Genomic DNA, 19,954 nt, shown 5'->3' with positions numbered 1-19,954 from the left:
GCTTATGCGAAAACGAAAATCTTACATTTATAATTTACTGCAAAAAAAGAAAAACGAAAATAGACCGGATTATTGAATTCTGTAGGCATCGGTATCAAAAGTGAGCTTGCATTAGTATTTTTAAAGAACGCCTGTTTTAAGAGACCAAGTTTTCCTCCGTGATTTAAGTCATCATTAAATACAAGGACATTCAACTCTTAGCTGTTGTCGTAAATTAGAAATCATTAATTTTTGTAATGTCATGGAAGAACCGGGATTGTCTTTGTACCATACTTTCAGAAATAGAACTCTAAGTGTACTTCCTATTTGTAGACATGAAAAAGGTGTTCACTTCGTGTTGGGTTATACCAAAATGCTTGTTCGTTGTTGAACACAATATCCTATGAACGTACATTTTAAGTACAAGATAGTTTTATAAAAAGCACAAGTAGTTGGTTAATGGCCATTTAAAATCCATCACTTTCTAAAAAATAAGTTATGGTCTTGCATATGGTCTTCTATAATAAAGAACATTTTATCGGCTAATGACAAAAACTTTACCTTCAAATGATGTCTATCCAATTAGTATTTAAAATTTATACAATTTTTAACTGCTATTAAAGAGTAAAAAACTTCGGCTTTATGAAATTTCACCGCCAATGTCAGTGGCGCATTGATCTGACTAACCTAAATAGCATGTTATTTTGTGACCACGCATGTTGCATTCTTTTATTAGAAATATAAATTGAAAAGTTTCAATAGCGCCTGACGTACAGTATTATACAGAGAAAGATGGAAACGTGACATTACCGGCTACAGGCAGTCTATACATAAACTTTACTCAACGCTGAGGGAGTTATCATTCCTGTTTCTAGATCCTTTAAAAAATTAAATGAATACTCATCGCGTAGCTTCATTGAAAATGTCTCCATTAAATCTGCTCTCTCTCTCTCTCTCTCTCTCTCTCTCTCTCTCTCTCTCTCTCTCTCTCTCTCTCTCTCTCTCAAAATTGTAAAATGTAGAAGGACACTTAATTTTCTTACATCCCACCAAGAATTTGTATATTTAAAAAATCGCTTATGTTTTTATGCAATTTTGCATTCATTGTTCAATTGCATCGTGAAACATCAGGATAAGCTTAAAGCAATACATACAGTAGGTTTTTTCAATCTAATTTTCTGATTTTTTTACGTATCAATAAAAAAATTGAGGTCATTAAGTTTTCATTCAAAAAAAAAATTATCACGTTCTGTCATTAAATTTGAATGCAATAAAAATCATTGTCTTTCAATGAATTATGAGTTCATTTGGTTTATTTTTTTTAATTTTTGTCTTTCCTTAAGCATTCTCTGCTAAAATAAAAGTTTGAATGGGACTAAATTACTGTTAATGTGTTCTGGTTACATGTAGTATATTCAAGTGGAAATAAAACGAGGTAAAAATGAACTGATGGCTTAGTTTTTAGATAAGTTGACAGGAAATTTTTTTGATTTTGTTTTGCTTAATTAACCAGGTTTCTAACAGTACTACTACGGTCTTTATTTGTGAACAATTTAGATACGTTCAAATTTGACATAGCTATATATATATATATAATTTCAATTATATTTCAGTACTTTTGAATATTTTATTATACTGTGAGAGGAGGGTTAGGGTTGTGGTTCAACGTTTCAGAAGAAATAAAATCCAGTATATTTCTGCTGAAAACATTAATCTAGGTCAAGATCTACAAAAAGATACCCGGCCCAACTGTCACCAACTTTGCTCAAGTCAATACTCAGCCTCAAGTCTAAGTTTTGACCTCAAATACATCCATTGTTTCTTTAAGGATTTGAGTTGAGTGATTCAAAAATGTTGGTGCACGTGGCGGCGGCGCCAGGGTGTCTTTTTGATGCTAGAATCATTATGACGTCATAATTGATTTGAATCCCCCCCCCGTACTTTACGGCGTTAAAGGAATTACAGTGTATGTATAAAATTAAACAATTTCCATATTTAATCACGGGAAAAGTAGTCCCGGTACCTAAATTCAATTTGACATCACATTTAAAGAGGAGGTCACGAGCTTGTTTAATTCCGTTTTTGGGGAGACTGTATGCATTCTAGATATATTTTATAAATCAAAAATGGACAACACTCCTAAATTTGTTCCTTATTTCCTTCATATTTAATCACGGGAAAAGTAGTCCCGGTACCTATATTCAATTTGACATCACATTTAAAGAGGAGGTCACGAGGAGGTCACGAGCTTGTTTAATTCCGTTTTTGGGGAGACTGTATGCATTCTAGATATATTTTATAAATCAAAAATGGACAACACTCCTAAATTTGTTCCTTATTTCCTTCATATTTGATTGAAAATGACATTAAAACTTGATTTTTTATTGTGTTTTCCAAGAATTTTAGCCCCCCCCCCTCCGGGTACACCCTATCAAACAAAGCTTATTGTAATGAAGCATCATTGAAAGAATCTATATCATAAATTTTATTATAAACCTGTAGGCACCTTTCATTTATTAGATCTTGATATTAAATGATTATTTGTATTTTTATAGTTATTTTTAACGACAAAGATTTATTTAAAGCCAGTATATATATAGCGCCTGTCCCGATTCTAAGATTTAAACCATAAATTGTCGGGGTTTTTTTTCTCTCTAAAAATTAGTATCATCGACTATTTCATTCACTATCAGAGTTATATTTTTACAGGTCCCATCTGAAATAAACGGATGAAAATGAAGTACTAGTATTTCACGAACACAAAATCTTGGGGTGATGCTTTATTTTCTCATCGTTTTTTCTTATACAAAACGCAAAGCCATCCCTTAGCTCATGGATAAATATAAATTGTTATCATGGTAAAATAAGTGAATAAGATTAGGCCTACCTAGTCATATGATTCATTTTACTATGCATTTTAGTCCCCAATTGTCAATTTTCTGTGAAGTGTTCACATTTCTTTTTGTAATTTGTTTGACAGTTCCGTCGGATAACGCGAGGCAACTCTTGCTAAAGATCTCAATGCCAGGATTTGGTTTGCAAGTGGATCGTACATGTAAACATTTGGCAAGCGAGGATTTTTTAATAAAATATAAGCCTAAATAAGTTTATGCCTGTACACATGCATACATAATACAAAACATGTATTTGTACATGTATGTACATTTTGCAAATGAAAGAAAAGATTTACTTGAGAATGTTTTAAATTTTTAATTTTAAATAGTTATTATGTGTAAGTGTAATCAGTATTGAGTCCAGTCACAGACATTCACTTTATATTCACAGATCATTGCTTCAAAATTCAGCGTCCGAACGTGGTCTTCCCTTAGATTTGTAGCATTGAATACAAATACACTCAGGCCAAAATTAAAAATATCTATGTTTCCCCTAACGCGACCGACTCAATTAAAACCCGCCGACTGAATTGTTTCTTTTACCACATTGAAAAGAATTTTTTTTATTGCAACCTAATTTTACCCATATTCGTTTTTTAAAGACCCACATCTTTTTCGTTGTACAATCATTTTGTTAGCCTTGATCATCAACATGGGCGAAATACTCGCTTTATACATGTATATGATCGGTAACTTCGCCGGAATTTTCTCCGAAAAAGTTGAACTCACCCTGTATTTTGAGTTCACGGGTCTTGTTAATAAACCCTAGGAAAATTAAAATAATAATCATTTAAATAACAAACATATATATCATTATTCCTGAAGGTCATGCTGTGTCAAATACTGACAGTCTCCCTGATTTCTCAAACTTCTCCCTACTTTTCTGTTAGGGAGAAATAATTCTCCCAAAAATTATGTTAGTACCTTTGAAATGATTTTTATGTTGTGAAAAATTCAAACAGTTCTCTTAAGAATTCGTCAAATTTCAAATCAACAGAAACAAAACAGTTGGTTTTGTTAATGACTATAATTAAAGTGTTTTTTCTTCCTTGGCATTATGTTTCAAATTTGGGTTAATATTTCTTTGTATAGACACGCATTTCCTCGTCAACGAAAGATATTCACTGCAGGTGTAGTGATTTTGTGTAAACTTAATATTGTAGAATCATTAAATAACATTGTACTTCTTCCACATTTATAACATTAACTTAAGTTTATCAACTTTTATTGTTTTAATATACTTTTAGACATTTTATAAACCAAATTTTGAAATATTAATTGATACATGTACTTTGAGTTATGTAAATTATCATTTAAATGATATTTAAATATAGGTTTATTAACATGTACATTGTACATCAACAAACAAATGATAATGAATCTATTCATGCACATCTAGTCATTGAATCAAACATGTTTAAATTAAAGATTAACAAATTGTGAATTCGATATTAAATTTGTTTTACATGAATTCCCATTTGTACAGTTAAGTATAACACTTTGTTTTACAACTGGTCGTATTTTTTAGTTTTGATACAAGTATTAACTAAAGAATTGATTGATTTTTTCATTTTTAATTTATAATGTATTATATATAAGCCCTCGCTTAAAAAAAAATATTTACCTACCTACCTACTCAACTTGAAAATTTAGGGTCGGGTTAGGGGAAACAAAGTTATTTTAATGATGGCCTCAGGAACTTTACTTAAGCTATTTGCTTACTAGGATGTTGGTAAATCGGTTTTAAAATCTATTTGGCGTTAAAGTTCTTATAAACAAAAACAGAGTTACGACTTACATTTTTGCGATAATTCTTGGGAAGTCTTTGTTTGTTTACCAGTGAATAGACAAGCATCTGTGAAAACTTCAATGAATCTCCAAAAAAACAAACTCCATTTCAAAATCAGTTTGTAGAACTAAAAGCTCGCTAATTGCATTTTAGCAAAAAAAGGGGTTTGGATGCATGCATCCATCTATTTCGGTGTTTATAAGTTGCTGGTGTTAACACTTGCCAAGAATAGATCAAATATACAATGGGAAAGTTGCAAATTCGCGCGAGTAGTTGCTTTCAGCATTAACGGTCATCAGTGTTATGAAGGCAGACACTAACCGTCTTTTATTGGCAGTTAAGTATACGGGGAGGCTTGTAAAAGTCGCAATGCCTGTAGAGTAGTTGTACTCAGATTTTTTTTTCTCTGGAATAAATATATTTGCATTTTTGTTCTCCCATACTGTTTCCATGTGGTCGATTGTTAGGAGAAAAAAAAAATGACTCCGCAGAGCTATTCCCTTGTGCAGTTTGTCTTCGTGGCTTTGTTCCTGGTGTCATTCTCAGCCGAAATCCTGGAAAAATTAAAACGAGGGCGAAGGGTGTTTACCGTCAATGGATGCCAGTTCCGGGGAGTGGTGGTGCATTTCCGGCCCTCTGAAACCCTATCTGACATCGAGGCTATCATGGGGGTGCCATATGCGGACAATGACCACTTTTCCGTGCATTTCATCTTTCCAAGAGTCAACAGGACTACGATTTGTCAGGACGAGATAAAGATAATCAAAGAGGCAACCAACTTCGATTTTGTTTGTATGCAAAGTGAAACTGGAAATATCGGGGTAGTTAAGGACGCCAAGAAACGCTTCTACGAGAGTCTCGTATACAGACTTGTGTATAAACGAGAAGAATGCCACAATTTAAACCTGTATATTCCATATCAAGGTGAGTATTAGAATTCTCAAAACCATTGCTTACCATAACAAAGTTTGAAAGGATGCAAGGCCAGTGTGACGTCACTTTGACAACTTTGACAAATTGGCCGTCACGTGCATTATACGACTATTTGCCTGCACACTGTTAACCCTTTCTCGATGCAGCATTTATTCTAAGCTGTAAATGATATTTTCATCATTGTTAGGGTCAATAGCCTTTCGACTTTGTTGCAATGTAACTTTCCCGTATGTAGCGGAAAAATTCAGACAGCTTAGCACTCTGTTTCTATCAATTATCGTTAAATGAGAGTTCACAATGTAATTGTTTTTGTATCATCGTCCCCCCTCAACACACACACTCACACACACACTGTATACACAAAATAATGTCCTAAGATTCATTCTTGTGAAGCAATCTAGTGAATATTCATGCTTCTAAATAAACTGTACGTAATTTGTGAACCTTCGTACAGCGTTTAAAAACATGGGAAGCAAGCTGACATGCGTTTGTTGGTATGAAGTTTTTGTCAACATGATGATGATCATCCTCACTGTTATGATCATGCATCATCATCTCATCATTGTCATGATCATCATCATCATCATTGTCATTATTGTCATGATCATCATCAGTAATGGTACATTTGTAGCAAGATGACAACAACTGATATGCGTTTGTTTGTATGACGTTTTCGTCATGATCATCAACATCATCATGATCATCATCATCACATGAATCACCATCATCATCATCATCATCATAGTGAGGACATTTGATTAAGATATGTGTCTGGTCGGTGAAGTAAATCTCGCCTACCGTCTTCAACTTAAATAAAACTAGGAATCACCCATCAAATTGCTCCGGTCGGAGACGGATTGGTTCGTTTTCTCCAGTAATGGTGTCGTTAGTATTACTCCGCGGCTGTGAAATGGCGGTCTTTGGTTCATGCGATCACCGGCTGAAACTCAATAAAAACCAGGCTACAGACTTCTAGGGGGAGTCGTTTCTTGTTAGCCGTAATTGCCTTCAACAGTTAACATAATGACGTCCCGTTTTATGCAGATTTGATCGTCAATATGATAGTTACTGAAATGGGCCAAAAATTCGATAAATTCCGCCATTAGGGGACGATTGTGATTTGGTTTAAAAGAAAGTCAACCGGAAAGAGAGCAAAATCTCAATTAATGTAGCTAATTGATCACGAAACAGGGAAAGAATCGAGTGTTCTACGTTACGTAACATGTATTAGCAATCTCTGAAACATATTGAAATAAAGTACTTTTTATGAGCTCTCGAGAATATTAAATAACAACTGGTTGATTTGTATTATTAAAAAAAATACAAATCGATAAAATAATTGCTGGTTAACAAAAAGCTGGTTTAAAAATGTTGGTATTTTAAAAAAGGGGACATGAAAGAAATTATTTATATTAAATGGACATAACACAAGTAAAATGATCAGTCCTTCTTCCGTCAGGAAACTTTTAAGCACACTATTGCATCCTTTGCTCACACGAACTAATATTTTCAATAGGGTGTCATTCGACGCCGCTGTTTGTCTATTGTCTACAGCAGTAAGCTAGCCATCTTTGATCAATGAATCTTGAGTCTTTGATGGTGACTTCTATAGATATCGGTGAAAAAAATCATAACGAGTCCGATATCTATAAATGGGTTGAGTTTACTTGATACACCACCGCTGTATCCCAGTAATTCCCATGTGGCCGAATAGGCTACTAAACAATGTGATTTTTGGGATATTGATGTTTTGGATATCGTGTTTTGGGATCTAACTTCATTAAGTGCTTTAACAACATAAGACGAGAGGCTGAGGAAATATATACACCAAGAATTAAAACGCTTTGACCACTATTCACAGAGCTGTGGAATAATAAAAAAAAAATAGCGATACTGCTTCTACCGCAGGGAATGAGATATCGGCATCCCTAGACCCTTTTATACAAAGGAATAATTAAATCAGGGAAAGCAGCAGATGTTTTCCGAAGGGAAACGCTAACAGGCAACAACTGCACATTTCTAAATGAACGATAAGATGTCAAAATATTGACGCAATACGTCGAATGGGGAATGTCGAGCAGCAAAATAGACGAAAGTTTCCCCTAGGATGATTTGTTAACCCACTAAAAACGAAACTTGGAGAGAGAAAAAATTAGAAGTTATGAACAAAAAACAACTAAAGGAAACACACTCTCCTGCAGCACAAGTGCTGTACACGCAATGACGGTGTTCTCGGTGAGGTGGATTCAGTTTTCCTCGGAAAAGCCATAGATCTGTTTGAAATTAGCCATAACGAACACAATATGAATGTTATATTTTCTCCTTCTTCATCTAACTTTCTGTTATTTATGACCCGCAAATGTGGAAATTTCGTAATACCTCCTAGCACTTGAATCGACAATCCATCGGCTAAAGGTGCGTATGATGTCTGTGAAAAGAAATTGGCTTTGCTGTGGAATCGTTCTTTATTTCCAGTGTGTGTCACAAATCAAACTTGAAGAGTCAAATCTTCAGCGTCTGAAACTAAGTCAAAGGATAATTACAACTCGCCTGGGCAAGTACAGAGGGGTCATCGTGGGATTTCCGGAACGGTCTTCTCTCCGAGATTTGGACGCTTACATTGGCGTCCATTATGGCAGTTTCGTCAATGACAATCGCCGTTTTGCGTACCCTCGGCCAATATCAGAACAATGGGATATAGTAGACACTTTACATCCCGGACCCTCTTGTCCCCAGGGTCCGAAAAAATCCCTGAGCAAGGTTGATTTCAGAGAAAACGGCGATAGGAAAAGATATGCATTGAATAATGAAACTAACCACGAAGACTGCTTATACTTAAATGTTTATGCACCTGTCCAAGGTAAGTACATTGTATAGGTAATATAAGTAAATGAGAGATCGGTTCCTGTTGATAATAATAACTTTTAGATTCAGTATTTAAACACAAATTTTGTTTCATTCCAAACTGATGCTTTTTATAGATTTTCAAACGGAGAGTAACTAAAATATAATATAATTTTTCAGAAAATAGGAATTCTGCAGACATGACTTAAGAATACTAAACTATAATATAAAGCAAGGAAAAATGTACACTTCTATCACAAACAAGTGCAAAACAAGCGTTGGACCGAGACAAAACCAATTAAGATTTGACAATTATTCTAAAGGTACACCTCTTCCGATTCTTTACATTAAGGCAGATGAATGGTTAACAGTTTAACCATCAGATCTACGTAACATTTTAAGATATGGTTTGTTAAGCTTATAAACTAATATTCCGTAAAGAAAAAGTCCATATCTTACAAACAAGAATAACTAGTACTTTCAAGAGTGACAACTAATGCTACTAGTTATATTTCAAAAAGTGGAATTTTGCAATAACTCAATGGAAAACAGACGTTTGAGACGTAGAGTTTTTACAAGCCAAATTCCGAAGTTCATTCTTTATACATCGATACCAGTGTATCTTAAATTACCAGTAATACCATTGGAAAAAAAAACTAGATGGCAGTTTAGCAGATGACATTGCAGCAGTTACATTCCTGAACATTTAGTCTTTCTTGAATCTTGGGATTTGAAAACAAGAATATCGATCGCCTTTTCCTCATGTCTGTTTATTTGATTTCATGTTTGTCCCTTTTTTCTCCAAACTATTATCATTCTCTCATAAATATCAAAGATTATTGATTGAAAATTACACAGTTATATAACAAATTCCCAAGGGATTATACAGTCATTTTAGTTTTGATTTCTTGATTTGATAAACTTTTAAAATTAGTAATAACGCAAAGAGAGAGAGAGAGAGAGAGAGAGAGAGAGAGAGAGATGTGTTGACCAAATCAGTGTTTGACCTGAAAACTGAAGTTGTTTTGTTTTCAGAATGTAAAATAAACACACTGATCACTTTCTCATAGTAGCATCTCATAAAACCTAATAAAAATAGTTTCTGCATACGTATTAAAAAATCTAATAACGAGAGCAAAACAAACGGACACAATGTCTGCAATTCTTCTGATCTTTTTGATAAAAGAATTTTTTCCGTCATAATAATATCCTTGATATTTAATTACATGGCTGATAATTAGATTATCGGCCATTTTAGCTCATTTTACATGTAGATGGGAGAGGGGAACAAAGCTTGACTAGCAAAGTCTTTTAACGTGATACGAAATGTCAGGAAGCACTGCCGTTTCTGAGGTCTCTCTATTGGGCTTCCAAAGCTCTCGTAAATAATCAACTCTAATGGAAATTGAGACATGGGCAAAATTATTAATCATCTGGAGAAGAAACTTTTATGGTCTCCCAAACATGAAAGTACGGAGATATTAAATCAATTTCAAAGAAAGTAAACTCGATTTTCTCCACGATAAGGCATCACGTTACATTGTGCGGAAAGAAGGGACGAAATGAAACGATGATAAGGAACCGGCGAAGGGACTTAGCCAAGGGAGCGAAACCATACCGAATGTCTTCCAATAATTGAGAGAAAATGAAAATTGAATTTAAGTGAGGCAAATGATATTTTATGCCCGTGTGATTAACGTGAAAATAAAATTAGATCATAAAAAAGCAAGCCAAAAGCTTTCACTACTAAAGAGGAAGATCCGGAAAGGATGAAGATAGAATGCGGAGTGTGCTAGCATGTCTTCGATTTTTTCGCTTAGGCATTAGACAGTGGCGTTAGGTAAAAGATCCTCTCTGCACTGAACAATGCAGAGTACTTTTGGGTAATTGCAATAATCTACCATATGAAGTAAAGTAAAAAGGAAATTTTTCCCCCGATATGTCCAGTTATTGTATGAAGGAAATAGAGAAGTAAATAAAATGGTCGATTAATAATGTAAAGTACAATATTGAATATTGCTGTGATCCAGTACCTTTTTCGTAATTTAATTGTTATTCTTACAACAAAGCATGATTCTTTTTTTTTTGGGGGGGGGGGGGCGAAAAAATCTACATAATTTTTTCCTGCAAGAAAACTTAAAATACTGTTAAATGGAATGCAGAAATTAAGTTAATATTTTCTACGTACGTACATGTACTGTGGTTTCATCAATTTTCGTTGGTACCAATTTTCGTGGATTTTCTGAAAACTACAGTTTCAAGGATACGTAAATTCGTGACCAATGGTCCTATCAATACAAAATGTTAGTTGAAATTGAACTTCAATGAACATTTAATTTCGTGGATCAACTTAAGAACGAAATCCACGAAAATTGGTATTCAACGAATATTGATGAAACCACAGTATATGAGCAAATGAACTGTTTTGGGAACCTTTACACATAGATAATTGCAATGATCAACTTGTTGCATGCTATGTTAACGTCCCTTACACTTTTAGCTTTCTATAACTGTAGGCATATAAACTGTTATTTTTTTCTCAGCTTTTCCTTCGTTCTCTAAGCCCTCTGCATGTGATTTATTCTTGTACACTGAGCGACCATCTAGCCAGTAAATCAGTCGGGATCACAGCTACAGCATGAAATCACAGACACTTGTAATGACTTACTTCTTCTATTTTCAGACCTATTTCAGAATATAAAACATTTGTTATGACAGTGTCCTTTATGTCAGTTGGTAATGAAAGTGGTTAATGGTAATATATATCAATGGTAAATTGATTTAACGTTGTAAGAAACGAAGAGGGGATGGGGGGTGATTATTAAAGGACCCTATCTCGCGGTTCAAGAGTTATAAAAAAAGACAGTTGAACTTGGGTATTCCGAACACCGATATCTCGAATACAATGGATATGTCGAAGTGATTTTTAGGTCCCAAACACTTAACCTTTAAGTATTTTACCCTTGATATCTCGAATACTCGTATATCTCGAAGTGTTTAACCAGCCCAATCTAGTTCGAGATAAAGAGGTTTGACTGCATTTCTAAACGTGAAAATTTATTTCGAGATTGTACTGTTCCAGTCCAAACAGGCTTCATTATTTCATCATTAACGATACTGATATGGAATTTAATTGTAAATATTAATTACCCTTACCTCTAAGAAATTGCAGATACTGGATACAAACCTTATAAAACGATGCAATCTAGAACGGTTACTTAGTATATGTTGGACAACATACCCATTCTAACCTAGCTCAACTCTTGTGAATAAGAGCCTCAGTTTTCTACTATTTCTTTCCAGTTTGTTTTATTGTTTACAATATGACAGTATGAGTAGAAGATGTTGTTACTTAAACTACCTACAAATGTACTTGTTTATTTAGTACAGTGTTGTTTTATTTTTATTTAATTTTTATGAACGATTTTTTTTCATTTCACTTATCTAACACCAATGTATCTTTAAATTAGTCTATTCCGTTGCAAAAGTTTGGGGGAAACCTGTCTTAAAATTGTGCAATATTCAGATCAACCTTTATGGTCGAAACATTTAACTTGTGACTCCAAATCAAGCTTTTGTACATTGTATTTCCTTTTAAAAAGTCTGATTTGTAATACTTGGAAAGTTATAGTTCTTACAAATCAGATCGTGAAAATAAGGCCTAAATTACTAGCTCTAGAATAATTTTTAATTGCATGAAATAAAATCGTCGATGACAATCTTAGAACTTAATGTAATCAGTATACAGAAGAGAATTTTTTTGTTGTTGTCATCTTTTCAAAATATAAATATACTTTGATTTTATTTGCAGTTACATTTTGCGAATTCAGAAAAACGAAAATTCAATGATACCCAAATGTTGACATTTATTTCGTTTCGTGCAATTTATACAATTCATTCCTCAATCTAAAAAAGACAAAATTCATATCATAATGGATTGCTCGCTTGTGTGAGAGATTTATTGTTTAATTGTTGCGTGTCATTCGTAGATGGGAACGCTTGGGATTTTCATTAGACAATCTATTCCCACTTTGACAGTGTAAGCGGCGAGAATTTATACAATGGATGCTGGCTGGCAGAACAAAGTTAAAAGTATCTCGCCATGAACATTTAGCATGCTGATAGAGGAAACTTCCATGGATTCCCCCAAACACACAAACAGCACACAGATGTACCCAATTATGTTATAAAGTGATTAAAATTTACTCCATAATTATTATAAAACATTTGAAAAAAGAACTTTTCCTTCACTTTATCCTTGAAAATCCAAACTCATTCCGGAATATTTATGAAACCGTGATATTTTATCACTTATTGTCATTTTATACTGAGTTTACACGTGGTTGTATTTGGCCTTTATTACTTAACACTCTTGTGACCAAGTCAGCTTATTGATTTTTTGTGTTCAACAGAAGACAGTACATGTATATTCAACGTTTTGATAAAAATTACATGTACAGTATGCGTAGTGAGCGCATATTGTGAAATACATGTACTATATGTACATGTTCACGAGGTCCTTTTCAACACCTGTGTATATAAGTACTTTGAAATTCGAATAAAACGGATCTCCCCATAAACGCTCTTTCTTGGTTACATGTATTATACAGAAATTATCTGATGATTATGTTGCTTTGGTCTTAAATTTCATTGATGTTTATGTAACGTTTTCTTAATTGTTTAATATCAAAGGCAGTGCATTATTTGAAACGAACAAAACGCGTTCTTTATTAACATGCAGAGTATCACCTTCAAAACCCATTTATTAGATACATTTATTGTTCTCTTCTGGTTCAGAACCAAAGGAAAGCTAGACAATGAATTTATATTTAGATTTCAGATCCAAATTCTAATCATTTCTTTCAAGAATATGTTCAATGCGTCCAAAAATAATCCGTATCTTTGATGATATGCCAACACTAAACATACATTGTTTCAATAGCGTTTTTGTTTTCCCAGTATAAAACAGAGGAATAACTTTGATTTCTGAATTTTTATCGAAATAAAAGCTTAAATTCTCTTGCATTAGAACCGTGTTTTCTTCCTGCTAATCATGATCTAATCTGTTTCAGTTCGCCAATGTACGAAGTGCATTTTTGTGCAGCTTGAATTGTCTCTCTTTCTACAGTCTTGTGTACTTTATATTAACCTATTGTCTAAACGAAGATTTGATGGCAATGGAAAAAGCACTTCAATCAATTTTATGAAGTGCTATTTCCCTTAAAGTTCCTTGAAAATTCTGTTGAATTTGGGGTTGATTTGATTTGAGTTGATTTGCATTCCCCTCTGGTAATGTACTCGTGGAATTCATCACTAATAATTATGTAGCTTTCCCGAAACAAACATGAATGGTTACTTTATAAATATTTCATTGGTCAGTCTCATGCCAGTCTCATTGTTCAGTCTTCTGACCACTGCAGACCTTGGGATCATTTAGCTTAATATTTATACATGTACTAGTATCTGAGGCAGAATTTTAAGTTGTGCAGCTTGAAAACGGCGACAGTATTGGCAATTCTAGCTAATGCTTTTACTTTTCTGACTATATGATTAATATTTAATAAAATCACATTTAGTACAGTATATGTACTACATGTAAATCTATATCTCAACGGTTCGCGTAACGAAAGAAAACCTTTAAACTATTTAAGTAATATCTCTCTCTCTCTCTCTCTCTCTCTCTCTCTCTCTCTCTCTCTCTCTCTCTCTCTCTCATATTTCACAGTTTAATTATAGATTTTTTAAATTTTTTATTCATCAATTTAAAAGATTAAATAATAGTATTCGAGCCAGTCGGAGGTCTCTATATAAATGTACATCTCATTCTGAATGTACATTTTTCATTGGAAAAAAAAATCGAGAATGGAAACAAGTAGAACAAATCAGATATACATGTAAAGAAGGGTAACTTAGTTAAAAGAACAGACGGCCTTTTATTGTGAATTTATGAACACAGTAGAGTTATGCCACTAAGACAAGGCTTCAACTCTCTGTTGCTGATGAGTTTGACCTTGACATCACCCTGCAGTTATCGTTTCCTGTCTTTAATACCACTTCCTTTGTATTTATCAGGTCGTAATCCCACGTTCTTTTATTCAAGTTCTCTTATATATCTTAATGTATACACGGAGTCTTCTGATGTCAAAATAAGACTTTTCCACTGAAGAGTTCCGTTTTCATAATTGCACAACATATGTTCTAAGAACCGAGCACCTGTTTTTGGTTAAGACCCTCTTTCTGTTGTAAGCGGCTAATTGTATAAGATGTTTAAAGAAAATTCGTGCAACTTGTTTTCAAACATAAAATTTCGATGTACACTTATCAATCTAACAAAGGATTAAAGGTATATCTGAAATCAAGTATATTTTGGTTAAGACGCGCCGCTGCCAAAATATCTTTTCTCTCACGTTTGGCGCAATCATTTCGTCAATAGGATGTACGCTGGGCTTTTTGGAATTCATTGTTTTGACAGTTTACACATACTGGACACGGAAGTAAGGAGAGAACATACCGTGCTCCTATCTTATAAAACAGCATGAGCGGTTGCGTACACCTGCATGCACCCTTCTTCTTCTCATTTAGTATAACAATTACCCTCCCCAACAGAACTTCGGCCAAAGAGAGTCATGTATCTTGTGCTGTTGCTCTTGATATCTCATCTCCACTTAAGTCTTGTGGATTGTGAATTCATCATTTCAAAGTTTGGACGAAATATTGTCACCACGTCTCTTGGTAAATTTCGCGGCGTCCAAGTAGATCTGCAATACGCTTCAAATTTTACATTGCAAGATGTCGACTCATTCAGAGGAATAGAATATGGGTCAATGGACAAAGGATTATACCGCTTCATGCCTTCAAAGGACATTTATACATTTTGGGACTTAGTCCGTAAAGCAGGCATGTTCGGACATTCCTGCAACCAGAGAAGCCTATGGGATGGTTGGTTCACCGTATCAGAGCCGAAACGGATGTCCATACAACGGACCTCGGTCTATAAGCACGTGATCCATTCTTCAGAAGAATGCTTGAATCTCAATCTTTACATCCCCACCGGTAAGTACTAGCTAGCTATCCATTTCCTGTACAGGAAGTGCGTGTCTGCGCAGGACGATGGACGATTCCGGGGCAGATCTAGAAATCAATTAATTACTGGGTGTCTGCGACAGGACAGACCGATGTCAGCAATGAGAAATGACTAGGGACCCGGTTCCATTCCGAATCGATCGCAATCTGTATAATCCACGATATTTGATTTCAAAAGCAAACGATGGCATTCAAGATAATGTTTGATTTGATGTTCATTACACATTCCCATTAATATAATCTTACATGTACATGTAATTTTTGCATGCACGCGGAATTTGAAGTGAATGAAGTTGAATTCAAATTTTGAATTTAAATTTTCATTTTTAGAAACACTTTAACTTTAATTTTTACTACGAGATATAAGTTACACTATTTTGTTAATAACAAAATTGAATTTTTACACGGGGGGGGGGGGGGGGGATTGGGTTGGGTGTGTTTAATGCCGGTTTGTATAATCTAGAGATAGCCGACCTTGATCATCTACATGTAGCCATCATTCTTAATTTAAATATTTAACCGAGGCACATAGACTCTGATATTTAACGAAACATTTAATTACCGCATAAATGTAATACAAAAGAAAAACGAGGACGACAAGAATAATTCACGTCGTGTCTCTTAAACAACATTTGTCGATTCATTACAGTGAACGTTAAAATCAATGGGCTGACGAGATGGAACGAAAACGATTTTAAATGAAAGCTGTTTTTCCTTTTCCCTTGCGCAAGAGAATATCTTGACAATGTGCAATTCTTTTTGTGTTTTTTTTTCCTTTTTCGTGTGTTTTCTTTAAAAGCTGGGCTTGAGAATCAATATTACAATATTTTTGAATTTGGATGTTTTTAAATTTCTATTCTGAAAAAAAAAAACGCCAACCTTGCGCTCAAGAGAATAGTAAGATCAACAATTTTGTTATTATTCTGCTTTTCTAATTAGATTTGCCTTATAATACAATGGTTTCCTTAAAAAAATATCACTATCCTTATCCAATGCAATTTCAATCAAGGATTATCTTTGTCATTGGCGCCCGTTCCGATACAAGGGCGCTATTCAGTTCATGCGCAAAGGATAGCGGTGAGCTCTTAATGACAATTCTCTCTATTAGTTCCTTCTCTTATTTCCGGTGAAGCGCCACCTAGTTTGCTCATATATTCTTTAGCGTGGCCATTTGGGGTTAGTTAATGCGCTCGTTATACTATATACATGTACTAACCTGAAGGACTAAATTCACCCAAGTGTATTAAGGAGGGTAAACCAAACCAATTACCCGTCAGGACTACCTTAAAGCAATATAAGCTGCAATTTTCATGCTGATTTTTTTTTTTTACGAAAAATGTTACTTTCTACTAAAATGTCAAAAATATCACGGTTTTTAAAGTTCTGTTAGCCATATTTTTATTGGAAAAGCCGTAAAGAAGCCTTAAATGAAGCAAAATTGAATTATTGTCGTCCTGTTCAAAAATTGATCTGCTATATATATTCCTTAGAAGATAAATCTTTCTTCTGACGAAATTTAATGATTCTTTCAAATTTTATTTATCATAAGAGTTTAATTTACATGCACACTTATCATAGTAGCAGGTTTTTGCAGCAAAATTAAATTATATAACAACAGCTCATATTGCTTTAAAAGTTTAGAGTGTCACCTGGCGATAACTGACAGTGTTCAAAATCAAACATCCAAAGGGAAAATACAAAACAGGAGCAATGCAAACAACGGTTAACACGGATCTGTTAAAAAAAGTATAGGTCAGGTGCCATGGAGGAGTGAGCATCCTCTGCTGACCGATCACGCCCACCGTGATGATTTCCTTAGCCGTTAACTATTATTTAATAAAGAATATATCCCAATACTCTAGCTTTAAAATTTGATCCAGTTTTTAAAAAAATTTCTATGTTTTTAGTATTAATTCTGAGCTCTTCTTCTCAAGGAGATTGATGCAGTCTGAGAATAATTATTGCTCTTAAAGCAATAAATGTTTGTGCATGGACGTTTTGCAACATGTAATATGAACCTCGCCATATTGGCCACAGAAGTCTGTGTTTGAGGAACACGATATTCTTGTGTCATTTAGAACGTATACATTAACTTGAATATTTAAAACCAATTTGTACTTTTTAAGTTTTTATTAACATAAATAATGATGAAACATAACTAGTTGCGGAAGCTGCGATCGTATATATTCTTTATATTTTTAGAAAAAAATCTATTTTTTCGATAAAATGAAGTAACCAAATTTTGTATGCATGATTTCGCTGTCTAAAATACACGAATAGAAGAGTCTGACTTGTTTTGGAACCTACACATTCCATAAATATAGCAAATAATTTGAGATTCGCAGCACTTCGTCCGTCGTAAATAATTTACCAACCCGTAACTAAGAATTACTTTGTGACAATTTCTGTAATGAGGGTCTGTAAATGATGTAGCTGCTAGTGCATAAAACTCGGAATGGGCTCAATAAAAAAAACCGCTTAGGAGCCAAAGGTTGGAAATCAATTGATCTGTACCGTATTTGTTCTTTGGAAGGTTTAAAATCTGGCGTTACTGTTATATCTTACGTTGTATCAACGTTGTATCAACTGTTTTATCAACGTTGTTTCTTGTTAGATCTAATCCATCATTTGAATCACTCAAACACCATTGTTACCTTTCATCATTTATCTTTGAAGCGAGCGTTGTCAATCAACCCCCCCCCCCTTCCCTCAATTATTTTAAGAATAGGGAGGGGGGTAATATTTTAAGAATAGACAAAATGAAAAGAAAAATACCGATTATGCGAGTTTGAAATAAGAAACGTTCATTTATCAAACAGTAAACACATTCACGATATCAAATTGTTTGTTATTTTTGGTTCTGTGTTCTTTTTCTGAAATACAAGGTGGGCAGAAGCACGATTAAGCGAAATAGAACAACGAAGCCATATGGCACAAAATATAGGGATTTTACTTGCACTGAACACATGTAGAATAGCCTTAAAATTTCGGATGTATGACTATATAATAAGTCAAGTAAGTAGATAACGAGGGTTGGACAGTCTTGGTCATTTTAAGACTATATTAAGACCTTCAATGAAAAGAAGAGCTTTATATAAAAATATAGAAAAACTGTGTGGAATTTTTCCTTACTAAATGATAGTTAATAACTAAGAATATCTATCTACAGATTAATATTATATAGTTTATCTTGACCAGACAGCTTCCTTAAATAAATACTTTATTTTGAAATTGAACAATTTACTACAACTAAAAATCAGTACATCTCATGGTAAAGTGCACATTGTTTCGGGGTTAAGGGAATTGGAAAAACTTCTGAAATAAGCGTGTTGTATTTCTTTACAACATATCATATAATATATTATTGTAGATTATAACATGTATTTTGTTTCATCAGTTATTGTTCAATATAACCACTTCTATGATTAAGAGGTGCAATTTTAAAAAATCTCTCGCCGTAAAGTACATATGTGCACATTGTTTCGAAGTTAGAGGATTGGGGGAAAACATCTGAAATCACCTTGTATATTTATCTTGCAGTCTGGAATAAAGAATCATTCGTTTGAGAGTCTGTAAACCTAACTGGTAATTTTCTTCGATTTCACATTTCAAGGAAACCTACAGCCACCCTGTTTCCTTCCCCGCTGTGCAGTAATCGACAAAATGTAGCTTTTTCTGTGAAAAATAATTGTTACCACATTCTTTGTTTTCCTTAACTTAATTAAAAACTTGGAGGCCACTGCCTATAATGTCTTTTTCGTGCCTCAGAATGCCAATATTTTGACGTAAAGGAACACTCGGAAGAAATCTCAGACATTTTATTTATCAAGAAAATTAGCGTTTATTCCCAGCTACCTGTGAACGTCTGTTCCGTTTCTATCCGGGTCTCTATTTTTTGCCCCGCAAACTATGCCAGCCTCGCAGTAATGTTTTTTTTTATATGCCAAACGCACGATGTATCACGTGATACTTATACCCAGATAGTACACTCATCAATTTAAAATGTGAATGTATGTGTGCATTCGGTCTAAAGTTCAATGTCATTGTGGTATATTTATCTGTATAACATAAATTGTTAAAATTGGCTTGCAATCTAGGTTATTTCTGCACATTTCGTGTGGCTGAAATAATTTGTACAAATTTCGACTGGTTTTGTCGAGAATAACTTCCCTATCAGTTACAACATAACACAGTTATTCATATTAACAAAGTCGTAACTCAGTTAAGTGTAATCAATTATTTCAAATCAGATTGAAAATAAGAATGTAGCCACGTGCAAATTATACTGCTCACACATTTTTGCACTTAACTGGATCTAAAGTTTTCCTTTCTATCGGATCAAAAACCTATATTCTTGCTATTTTTATGAAGCATTATTTTTGCTTCTATTATGCCCATTGGCCAAAACAAGCTAGATAGTTATGCCAACATG

General features: G+C 34.0%; 1 protein-coding gene across 4 annotated transcripts in view; it reads left to right on the top strand.

Annotated features, from left to right (window-relative positions):
* Window positions 1–19,954, top strand: part of LOC128180132 (neuroligin-4, X-linked-like) — a 47,072-nt gene that overhangs the window by 11,014 nt on the left and 16,104 nt on the right. Inside the window, exon 1 of one of the 4 annotated variants that reach the window (XM_052848007.1) lies at window positions 5,047–5,586. The exons of 1 other annotated variant lie outside the window; for it this stretch is intronic. In XM_052848007.1, coding sequence (XP_052703967.1) covers window positions 5,142–5,586 — 445 coding nt within the window. In that variant the 5' untranslated portion in view covers window positions 5,047–5,141. Of the gene's footprint in view, window positions 1–5,046; window positions 5,587–7,323; window positions 8,456–15,128; window positions 15,493–19,954 lie in introns of those variants that run through there. 2 more of the 4 variants (XM_052848008.1, XM_052848011.1) reach the window with 2 other exon arrangements.

Source organism: Crassostrea angulata, chromosome 4 (genome assembly GCF_025612915.1).
Source record: "Crassostrea angulata isolate pt1a10 chromosome 4, ASM2561291v2, whole genome shotgun sequence".
In the NCBI taxonomy this organism is placed as follows: Eukaryota; Metazoa; Mollusca; class Bivalvia; order Ostreida; family Ostreidae; genus Magallana; species Magallana angulata.
The sequence above is the reverse complement of the archived record's forward strand: the minus strand, read 5'-3'. Positions and strand labels throughout refer to the sequence as shown.